Genomic DNA, 11,670 nt, shown 5'->3' with positions numbered 1-11,670 from the left:
CGTCATCTTACCTTTTTCGAGATTCTCAAGGGCCGTCCGTCAAAGGGTTCTTCGCTTGCACAATCGTTCCTATTTTGTGAAGTAACAATTTCGCGAGATAGGCAAAGAGACACTCATCTACGGCTCTCTGCCTAGGGATCTGCCTCGACTCTCGCGTGCACCGGGATCCCCACTCGTTTGCGCTCCGTGGCATCCGGTATATACCTACGTCACGCCACACGGAAGCCCGAACTCCTGGGTTTGTCGCTTCCATACCACCTACGCGCATGATGGAATCCTTATTCAGCGCCTCCATCGAGCCAAGAACGGCGGCGATCGTAGCTACGACCGTCGTCGCGACGCTCTCCTTCCTGTCTCTTGCGCGACTTGGCCTCTACCCCAACTGGGGCACCGCAATCCCTAACCCTCTCAAGACCAAGATTCCCACACTCACAAACGATGAGGTCAAGAAGCTTCCCTACCACCCAGACTACTTTCCTGGCGCCCGGGATGTGGACACGCCTGTAAGATACCACCCCTTCGCCACCAGCTCACCACCTCCTCAAGATGCGCCCCCTAGTACTAAGTGAACCTGGACTAACACACACCCTCTCAGTACGGCTCCATCCGCGTCTACGAATGGGGCTCAACCACCGGGCCAAAAGTAGTCCTCATCCACGGCATCAGCACCTCCTGCATGACCCTCGGCCCCATCGCCCACGCCCTCGCCGCCCGCGGCTGCCGCGTCATGCTCTTCGACCTCTTTGGCCGCGGCTTCTCCGACGGCGTCGGCGACCTGCCCCACGACACACGCCTCTACACCACCCAGGTCCTCCTCGCCCTCGCCTCCTCCCCGCTCGCCTGGTCCGGCACCGACGCCGTCCGCGTCGTGGGTTATTCTCTGGGCGGCGCCGTCGCCGCCTCCTTTGCGGCGTCGTTCCCGCACGTCGTGGAGAGCCTCGTCCTGCTCGCGCCCGCGGGGCTCATTCGCGCAGAGAACTTTGGGGTGCTGGCGCAGGTTACGTTCCAGTCTGGTCTTGTGCCTGAGCGCGTCCTCGCTGCTGTTACGAGGAAGAGGTTGCAGAAGCCGTTGGCGAGCAAGCGGTCTAATGCTGTTGAGGAGGAGGAGGACCCGGTCGAGAAGGTTGTTGACGTCGCTGCCGCGGAGGTGTCTGGGCCTCACGGTGGCAGCGGGGAGGATCAGAAGGTCGAGCGGAAAGTGCGCGAGTATGTTCCGTGGATGGTTGCGCATCACGAGGGGTTCGTCAAGGCCTTCATGTCGTGTGTGCGGTGGGCGCCGCTCACGGGCCAGCACGAGACGTGGCGGGTTCTGGGTCAGAGGAAGAAGGGGACCACGGCGGTGTTTATCGGGAAGACGGACGAGGTAATTGATGTTGATCACTATGCCAAGGATGGATTGCCGTTGCTGGGGGGCGAGGAGAATGTGACGTGGAAGGTTCTTCCTGGTGGTCACGACTTTGTGATGACCAAGACCGAGTATATCATGCGCGAGTTGGATGCTTTCTGGGGTATGAAGGTGCAGCCATAAAGATGAGGGGTATAAATACGACGACTGGGGGGCCATAGACGAAGATGGGTGCGGACAGATCATGTGACGCGTTATTGATAGACTCCTAGAAACGACACCATTTGCTTGCTTCTATTCCTGGATAACACTGTGTATTGGCAGCATCCATCTTCAATCTTTGACTTCCGATTCGCATCGAAGTGTTGGATGCATGGAACCATGTATATAATACGAGGATAGAGTGTTAGCTGCCTGTAGATATCCCTATCTATTCGCTGATTGGTAGCATGCCTGAAGTCTATGAGATCCTTCTATTAAGCTTATTGGTATCTCCCCGCCATGCATCCTGTAGAGAAGTCAAACTAGCTTACCTTCACCACTTAGGTCGACAAGAACACGCAGCAAGACGTACTTGTGGTTAGTACGTTGACTACATTCTGCTCGTTGCTCGTGGGTATGCCTATTCCGCCCATCTAGACATGCTGTAGAACTTCTCCATCATAACATATCAGTAGACGGGTGTGGGATTTGTACTACTCCGATGATTGATCTAGAGATATGCTGTGCTTACGGGTACACCCTCAACACCACGGACAACCGTACGAATTGAGAGGAGCATATTCATGCCACGTCAATGCTTCCTTCCAAATATCTTAGTTCGCGTCGTCGCTCTGCTTAGACAAGTAAAAAATTCACCCAACTTGGGAACTCTCCATTAAGCCAGGAGGATGTTCATTGTTGGAGTGATAGGGTAGATGGACCCAGTTAGCATAAGTAAATTGATAAAAAGAAATGACGAAAAAGCTCAGTACAGGATTCGAACGGTTTGAAACCAATTCCTGTACTTGCGAAAATTCCATTGTTTTTCATGCATGTTTAACCACTCAGCTACGTGGCCCCGGGGAGTACTATTAAACCCCGAGGATTGTTCATTCCCTCGAACCAGTGACCTATATACCACCTAGCCTAGGGAATACACGGAGAAAATCAACAAAAAAGCTCGGGCGTTGGTTCGAACCCTATCCCTACGAAAACCGGCGTCCCAGTTTCTTCATCACCCGTTTAACCACCAGGCTACGTGGCCCCAGCAAGTTTGCACTGTACCGGGGAGACGCTCCTTCCTTCGAATCTGTGTCCTATGTATCCTCTATCCATCCGTCTCGTGGCCCTCAATGAATTCAACCAGAATGCCGCCTCGGAATGGGATATCGCTGCCTACTTATCTTAGATAGGCAGCCGCGGAGCTTCGATGAAGCCTCAGATAACTCCATCGTCTCTCCTTCCGGTGATCCGGCACCTCGATGCAGATTAATTTCCATTGCTCTCGATGATAACCACCGACCGCAGACATTTAGAAGCCGCTATTATGGACGCATTTGGCATGTCGTATGGATGTCGTTCACTTTTTAAGCAAGGTAGAGTAAAGCTTCGACATCAGGAACACCGTAATAGCAAATTTCTGTCGATTGGTCAACGCTCAACGCCAAAAGCTGGTATTGTCGACGTTTCGTTTCACATGGCCATCCTCGCAACACTTCTCGTAATTTCATACGAAAACAAGATAGACGTGAATATTGGGTTAGGAAAACAAGCTTTATGTGACTAGTCTTGCGCTATCAACGGTTCCTGCAAGCAGACGCATAAGCTCGAGGAGGCCCGCGATATTGAAAATACGTGCTCCTGTCTCAGAAGTCTAGAAGCTCGGGTAGGGTAATTTTCATGTCCAAATATAAGATACAACGGCATCAAAAGCAACAAAAGTATTGCGCTACTGAGGATGGAACGCTATGATTGAATATTGATGAAGTTGGGAAATTAGCTAAGCTGGGAGACCCCAGCCACGGTGGCGATCCCTGTTCGCCTGGAATGGCAATAATGGGTCGTTCCCCGCGCCACATATCAAAGCTGGCGCCAATCGCGCGATAAGACGGGGAAAATGGTCTAGGCCGCGATAAGCCTCCAACCGTGGACCTCCCTACTAGGGTGGCTCCAAGAGGTGCATGTGCTCATGCTCGTGTGCCTCGACTTGCCCCTCCAAATATTCCTGTTCCATCCATCACCTGGGAGGTTCCTGCATATTCTGCACAGTAATCGCCTCGCCGACGACAAAACCCGAGGCGCAAATGCACCCGACTGCTGTTGGTTAACTGAGTTCAAGTAACATTCGACCCCACCATCTCGGATATTGACTCTTGTTTCGTCATGCTGACTTATCACTGGCCAACAGCCTGACTGTCGTTTGTCCACGACTCGCTCGCGACATTGACTGATTGATGCGGAGCCTATAACGACGAGCTTTATCTCGAGACAAAAGAACCACCACCGCGGCCGTACACACCGATAGAGTCGCCGGAGACGATGCAAACGATCTAAGATGGCAAGCCCAGATGGTGGAGCTGCTCCAGCTTCCCTCGACGATCATCACCGCCTGCTCGACGATGCAGGAGAATCGATATCGGGCAGCTCCCACATCGGGAGTGATGCTTCAGACGACTCTTCCGAACGGGGACAATGTCGCTGGCGGACGTCTCGCTACCACGATATGGAATGCTCTCGCTTCTTCGACTGCCCTACCCATGTAGTTGAGAGGCATCTCTCTGACGACGAGGCCAACGATAGTGAGGCTGAGGAGGAGCCCACATTGCAGCATCAGACGGGCGACGATAGGGCCGAAAGTTCATCAAGCGCGAGGCTACATACTGTCGATTCTCCCGTGCCTGAAGAAACTCCAGAGCCTATCCCAGCACCAAGCTTTGCGCCCGGGCCCGAGGAGACGAATACGGGGCGACCAAGAGAACCAGTAGATTCAGCACAGGCAACCTCAGCACGGGATACTGAAGGGCCTGATGAGTCTCAGGATCCCGAGGAAGCCGCACCGGCACCACCAACCCCTTTAAGCTCTCGACTTTCAGAGACTTCTCAACCTCTCCCACCGACTGCAACACCTGCAACGCCGACCGGAGAGTTTGTCCCACCAGAAAGATCATCGAGCTTGGTTACATCGCAAGCGGCAAACACATCGTCACACGACTTGCCCTTGCGCCCAGCTCTATCACCCAGTCGATCTCACGAAACGCCGCCTCCACCGCCACCCAGACGGGCGAGTTCTTCGACTGCTATTCAGCCTCCTTTGCGCGGTCAACAAGGACCTGGAGAGAGAAGCGGACCCCCCGAGTTTGTCGTCCCGCGTTGGCAACCAGACGCAGAGGTTGTTCTTTGTCCGATTTGCAACGTACAATTTAGCATATTCGTCAGGAAACATCATTGCAGGTATGTTGAAGTTGAGGGGCTGTGTGACGTAGTCGCTAATAAATTGCAGGAAATGTGGAAGAGTCGTTTGTAACGCCTGTTCGCCTCACAGAATCACCATTCCTTACCAGTACATTGTTCAAGCGCCAGGACAACCGCGACTGGCCGCCCAGAGATACCCGTCTTCCCTCATCAGTGGTGAGGGAGGATATGCAGATTTCAGCAGCCTTGGTGGAGGCGAGCGCGTTCGTTTATGCAACCCATGCGTCCCAGACCCGAACACCACACCGCCGCAGCAGCCACTTGGCTCGCCTTCCCAGTTGTCTCCTCGAGGATCGCATTATAGATCGCAAAGCAGCATCAGCACAATGTCCAGCAACGCGCCCGCTCCCTCGCGATTCTCCGGCTACTTCACGTCGAGCCCCTCCCCGGAGACCTATGCCAGGTCTAGAAGCATTACGGTAAGAGTTAATCCAGGTCCACATTCCATTAACACACATGCTAACTTATGCAGCACTCCGGCTCCGGTGGGCCCTCGAGCTCTCGTGGACATTACCAATCCTCTGGAAGTCGGATCATGGCAGGCACCCCGCCGACGTACTATCCGTCCTCCTCATCCGGCTATCCAGGCTCATCCCGCTATCGATCGATGCTGGACGTTGGTCCATCGTCGTCCTCATCAGCTCACTACAACCGTGCACTGCCGCCGCCGCCGCCCCAAATAGCCGAGGAAGACGAATGTCCGGTCTGCCATCGCGAACTGCCCTCTCGTACCCTCCCCAACTTTGAGCAGCTGCGTGAGACACACATTAACACCTGCATCACTTCACACAGCGCTTACGGCGGTACACCGACGGGAGAGACCCCTCCAGTCGGAACGCCGCCTCCCTTGGCGGTTCGCCGGACTGGTATGTTCCCTTATGTTGCGACAGAAAAGGACTGTGTCGACTCGGCCGAGTGCACCATTTGCCTTGAGGAATTCGAGGTGGGCGTTCCAATGGCGCGTCTGGAGTGCCTCTGCCGTTTCCACCGATCCTGTATCTCAGCTTGGTTCATCAACCATCCTGGACGGTGCCCAGTCCATCAGCATGATAGTTTTGGCTATTGATACCTCGTGTTGTCGGTTCATTACTTCTCCTCTCGCAGGCTCTGATCTTTCGGCGTTTCGGTTTGCATAGGGGCCGTTCAGTTTAACCAAGTCTTTCCTTTTAACGATGCTTGCTTTCTCTTGTGTTGATTTGACAACCAAAATCCCATCTCACCATTGTCCGCCGCACCAACGCTGTGGGAAGAGATAATACGAGTTGATGCCGGGAAGCGCTCGTTGTCGTCAGCGGATGTGAGTATTTAGAATGGTCGGGGCTGATTTGCTTTTGTTTTTTGTGGACTGGATGGTCTCACGGTGCCTTGCTAGTTTTTTCATATATACATGTCAGCCAGTGTGCCAGGGTATAATACTTTTGCTAGTAAATACTTCTGAAGCGAAACGGAGGAGAGAAAGAGGGGAGGCGGCGCATCGTTGCACAGAGCCACTCTCTCGCTCCCCTCGATGGAGATACCAGCCACTCAGATTAGATAGATATGTTAGGTTTGCTTCTAACAATGAGATGCCTTGCTCACTTGTGGCGATTTGGCTCGCCCAGGCACATTCAATTTTCGATTTTCTCCTCAACTCGTGTCGCCTACATTAGCCATCGAAAGGAGGGTATTTATTCTGTCACCCGAGTGCTCACCCTGTCTCAGTCATGGGACCCGGTAGACGTGGCTGCTTGTATGTTCGGGCCCAAATGGATGACAGAGAGATCTGCCGCTCAATCCAGATTTCTCTCGATGCCTCTAATACGACTCTATCATTCCCTCTAGCGTTTCTTTTACTGTTTCCTCCATTGGTGCTATAGCTTCTCTTCATGCTTATCGGAGTATATTGTCTACAAGATATATACTAGAAGTATTGTAGTCAGATGGCAAGAAGGACAGTCGTGACGAGGAAATGAGTGATAGGAAGAAAAACTATCGTAAGGACCGGCAGAGTTACTTGGTCACCCACTTTGTTGCCCTTCCGTCGAAAAAAAAAGACAACAACCAGTGCCTGACTGCGGTCGTTTCACTTTGACAGAGAGGAGTCGTAGTTTTCGTGGGGATTCAAGGGGAGAGAAACACAGGACGTGTTTATATGTTGTAAGACACATCTTTCCCAAGGTTACGACAACCCACTTGTATCACTACCACCGTGGGGACCGCCATAGGTTCCGTCCGGCAGGCAAGCTGTACGGGTAGATTACTCCAAAGGCAAGCGACGGACGTGACTTGTCTCGGTAGAAGCGTGTATGTGGACTCGTTTCGACGTGGGACGTTTCGACCGTTTCTCCCCAGTGTAGCTCGACGTCAAACCACGTTTTGAGCAGAGTGATCTTCGTCTGCCGGCCCCATTCCCCTTCCTCCCCTCCCGTGCCCTCTTCCGCCCCCCTTCCGGTCAAGGGCCAAGACATGGAAAGTTCACTGCGATATGTAGGTTACCTCGTGGCTCACGTCATTGATGTTCTGGGAACAGTCTAGAAGGAAACTTCGGAGACTCTTCACACAGGTTAAGATCCGAATAAGTGTCCGCACATCACAGTGCCGATACTGCGTAGGTAGCTGGCCAAGACACGGGAACATCCCACCTCTAGGACGAGGGGGTTCGAAAAAGGGGGGAGGAAGGAGGGGGAGAGCATTAAAAGGATCTAGAACATGCCAGGGCAGCACGATCGTCCAAAAAAGAAGATCCCTGCTGCGAGTCCCCGGGAGTTTCCACTTGGCACTGGGTATGTGCTCCATAGGCCCTACCCTCGCCGACTGGCCCGACCTTGCCGAGGAGGAGGAGGAAGAGATGGAAGTCGTTAATACTGTGTATGCTAGATCCTCAGAATCAGTCTTTGAAAATAGAACCGAGCAGCTCTTCGAGAAAACAGGAAACATGAACCTGTCTGGACAAAGGTGATGGATGTAGAGAGAGATAGGAAAGTCTGTAAGTTTGAGGACAAGCAAGGTCCAACCAGGGTCGCTTAATCATTATCAATAACACACGTCGCCGACCTGCATTCACCCACCGGAATCCCGATAATGAGCTTATTTCTTTTCTCCAATCTGTCGAGTAAAAATTTCTGCTCAGTCTCCGACTTTCTCATTTGCTTTAAACTCGCCGACTGGCAGATTGCTGCCCCAGCTTTGTTCTAGTTGTGTACTTCGTACGGATTACCCAACGGTCAAAAGTCCCGAGCAGGAAAAACAACTCACCTGCGTTCTTAATTTCTCGCGGCCAGGGGTGGTCGCTGCTTGCGGGCATTTATATGCGCGCAGTACGGATACACCTCACGCGAGTTGGCATCCGTAGGAAGGCAGTGTAAAACTGTGTCGCAGGCAACAAATCCCAGAACCGACTCTGCGTCAATGGATAGTGCAGCAAAACTGAAATGATTAGATGAACCCGACCAACACTATCCGTACCAAAAAACCTCTTGTGTAAGGGCATACCGGTACAATGTTTCATGAAACTCAGCTGTCCGTAACCTACGACCCCACCCCTCCTTATACGTTCATCGGATTATCGTCAAGATGCGGGAAGGAAAAGAAAAAAGAGGGGCCGAGTAGGCTGTTTGGGGTAGATGGTGATTCGGGAAGGGAGGCTATATCATGAGTGGTATTATGGCACGCCATGCGCTTGAAGTTGAGCATGTCTAACGTCAGTTCAAGCCCATTCTTGACAGAAGAGGAAACGGATTGCAACTTTCAGCCCTAGCCTGGTGTCACCGAGCCCCTCTGATCGTCCGCATCCCTCAATGAAACGGACCAAGGAAAGTCGAGACTGTCATCGAATTGGGGCTCTTGGCGTGAATTCGTTTCGTCTTGATGTGGTTTTCACAGCATTGTTTCGCGCGCAAAAGCACCGCCGGTTGGCTCTGGCCACCCTCGTGGTCCGGTCCCTCAGCGCGGGTTCCCACCCCCGCTGGATATCCTGGTTTCAACCCCCCGTCAATTTTAGATGACGATGGAGCCACGCTCTCGCCACGGAGCAGCGCGCATGCCTGCCCACGGCACCACGGCGCCGGGAGCATGGAGGAGTGGCTCCTCTTTTTGCGTTCTGGACTGCATTGTTTGGTCCGCACGTCCGCCCTGAGGAGCGAGGATGAACCCCCATGAGGCAGGTTGGTAAGGTAGGACCGTAGGATGGACGGCGGCGGCGGCACAGTAAGAGGAAAACTCTCTCGCGCGCGTTGTTTTTTCCCTTACCGTTGGTGGCGCTTGTCCTTCTTCCATCACTCTGCAGGATTGAGTAAGATTAAATCAAAATAATAACGGTATTATGGTTGCCTGCCCTCCTGCTTCGGGCTCTTCCCTCAAAAGGATTATCATATCCTGTCGTGTACGTGTGAAATCTTTTCTTGATCCTTTCTCTCTCTCTCTCTCTCTCTCTCTCTCTCTATCCACGCTGGTCTGGAACTCTTGCTGTACCCCTTTGAGGTCCGTCATTCTTTCACTTGTTGATATTGCCGACTGCTGTTCTGTCATTATCCAAAGAAAAGACACCGAGCTTGTCTCTGTCCGAATCGAATCTGCAACCCATCAGTAGTTCCTCCTTGGCTAGGAACCTCACCGTAACACATAGTTATCACGTCCATCGTCTTCGACACAATGAAGCAATCCATTCTCTTGTTAGCCGCCTCGGCCGCTCACATGGCCTTCGCCAAGCCCGTCAAGTCCTGCTCAGCCAAGCCGCGTAGCACGACCGTCCTCACCTTCTACGTCACCCCGACATACGGAGGCCCGACCATGACCCCCATCCAGACGGCGCCGGTCGTGCAACCTACCCCCGTCGAACCACCTGTTGAGAGCTCCGTCGAAAGCTCCGCCCCCGTCGAGACTCCCGTTCAGATGCCATCGGTCATCGCAACAACCGCATCGGCTTCGGCTACCGTGGTGGAGCAGGCTGCCCCATCGTCTAGCAGCAGCAGTGCCAGCACCCCGGCCTCATCCTCGACACCGATCGGCAGCGGTGGAACCAAGCAGGGCAAGTCGACCTTTTACGGCGGTAACACCTCTGGCGGCATGTGCTCCTTTTCGACCTACACCATTCCCTCCGGCCTTTATGGCACCGCCTTCTCCGGCCAGGCTTGGGATTCGGCCGCTCACTGCGGTGCTTGCGTCAAGGTCACTGGACCCAACGGCAACAGCATCACGGCCATGGTTGTAGACCAGTGCCCCGAGTGCGACGAGGGCCACCTCGACCTCTTCCAGGATGCCTTCACCCAGCTCGGAACCGTCTCCGAGGGCATCATCTCGACTTCGTACGAGTTTGTTGAGTGCGGTATCACCTCGCCGATCAAGCTCCACAACAAGACTGGCACTTCTGCCAATTGGTTCTCCATGCAAGTGCTGAACCACAACGAGCCCGTGGCGAAGCTTGAGGTCAGCACAGATGGCGGAAGCACTTGGCAGGCGACCAACCGCCAGCCATACAACTTTTTCGAGAACTCGAGCGGTTTCGGAACCGAGACCGTCGACGTTCGCGTTACGAGCGAGTCGGGCAAGACTATCACTGTCAACAGCGTCAGCGTCGCCGCCGACTCCGAAAAGGAGGCGTCATCCAACTTCTAAGTCGTGAGCACAAGAGTCTCCTGAGCTCGGACATTTGAAGCATGGCTGTCGTCTGAGGACGAGCGCGGTTCGGAGATTTTTGTTTCCCTGGGCTGGGCGTCTGTTGCTCTGGATTGTCGTCTGCGTATGGGCCTATTGTGGCACCGTGTGCTTTACATGCTGCAGGGACAGAATGCATCGATCGCGATTCGCCTTGGTCGAAAACCCTTCATTGTTTGGGCGAACTTTTCACTTCTCTTTTCTCTTCAATGCTCGCATTGGGCCTTTCTTTCATGTGACGACGACTTGGGGTTAGACAGCATGGTTTGGGACCGGAAAAAGGCTCGGGGCTAGCCCATAACTTCCCCCAGATAAATTGGTTTTTTGAACAAGCTCAAATCACCGAGTTGGTTCGCGTAGCATTTATGTGGACAGTGTAGCAATAGTTCTCTTCAGATGATCTCAATCATACCGTCGACTAACGGCATCTTTTCTCATTGCAGGATCGGAAACTCAATGCGTGCGAGTGAATGGGTCTGCGTGGTGTCTGGTAGAAAGAGGCCTTGGCCTGTGGGTGCATGATTCGTTTCGCGCATGTACGCGTGGATGAAGACGTGCTGTTGTTAGCGTCCGACCTCAGGTGATGACCGTGAGGTGTAGTAAGTCTTAGTCCAACGATGCTGGCGTGTTAAATTACCGGTAGAGATCGCCAGGAACGGAGCCTGTCTTGGAAATAGCTGGGACTAATCAACAGGACTAGCGGAGCGCGTTAGCTCAATCAATGCTGAGTACACAACTCCTTTTCTTTTGGCCTCTACTGTTCTGAGTCTCTAACTCTCGCGTTGTCGGCAATCGTAGTCTGCAGTGTTTGCAATCCACAAATCAGGAAATGAAGGATGCCTCAAGGTAAAAACGCGATCTTTTGAGGTGTGATTAGCGGCTGGTACCTGCCAAGACGGCGCCGATAAGTGTCTTAGTCTTTAATTCCCTAGGCAGGAACATGGCGCGATGAATGGACAGATGCTGGCGGGGGGCTATTTGCGACAAGCTCTGTGTTGCTCAACCGCGAGGCTGTACGCCGGGACTAGTTTGATCGAGCTTGGAAAGTTATCAAGGCGAAGGCTTCTTGTGCCTATGCAGCTCGCCTTTGCCGATATTCATCTCCCCTTCCTTTCTTTGTGAGAATTGCTGGGAAATGGAATTGTGCCATATTTTGTTTCGTATTGTTGTATTAGCAAAAGACACTGGCCATGAAGAGGTGACATGAGCATTCGTCAGATCGTGGGCAGCAATCTCTAGTA

General features: G+C 53.1%; 3 protein-coding genes across 3 annotated transcripts; all 3 read left to right on the top strand.

Annotated features, from left to right (window-relative positions):
• Window positions 1-266: 266 nt before the first annotated feature.
• On the top strand, window positions 267-1,528 carry N0V96_002458 (uncharacterized protein; the record flags this gene model as incomplete). Its single annotated transcript, XM_053187499.2, has 2 exons — window positions 267-503; window positions 596-1,528. 2 exons carry the CDS (start codon window positions 267-269, stop codon window positions 1,526-1,528), a joined length of 1,170 nt encoding a protein of 389 aa, XP_053055003.2.
• A 3,596-nt stretch (window positions 1,529-5,124) lies between these two features.
• On the top strand, window positions 5,125-5,864 carry N0V96_002457 (uncharacterized protein; the record flags this gene model as incomplete). The annotated part of the gene is made up of 2 exons (XM_053187500.1): window positions 5,125-5,217; window positions 5,271-5,864. 2 exons carry the CDS (start codon window positions 5,125-5,127, stop codon window positions 5,862-5,864), a joined length of 687 nt encoding a protein of 228 aa, XP_053055004.1.
• Window positions 5,865-9,427: 3,563 nt separating this feature from the next.
• On the top strand, window positions 9,428-10,390 carry N0V96_002456 (uncharacterized protein; the record flags this gene model as incomplete). The annotated part of the gene is made up of 1 exon (XM_053187501.1): window positions 9,428-10,390. One exon carries the CDS (start codon window positions 9,428-9,430, stop codon window positions 10,388-10,390), a length of 963 nt encoding a protein of 320 aa, XP_053055005.1.
• Window positions 10,391-11,670: the final 1,280 nt, after the last annotated feature.

This window comes from Colletotrichum fioriniae, assembly GCF_027942845.1.
Source record: "Colletotrichum fioriniae strain IMI 355084 chromosome Unknown scaffold_2, whole genome shotgun sequence".
NCBI lineage: Eukaryota > Fungi > Ascomycota > Sordariomycetes > Glomerellales > Glomerellaceae > Colletotrichum > Colletotrichum fioriniae.
Note: the sequence above shows the minus strand (reverse complement) of the source record. Positions and strands in the feature narration are given on the sequence as shown.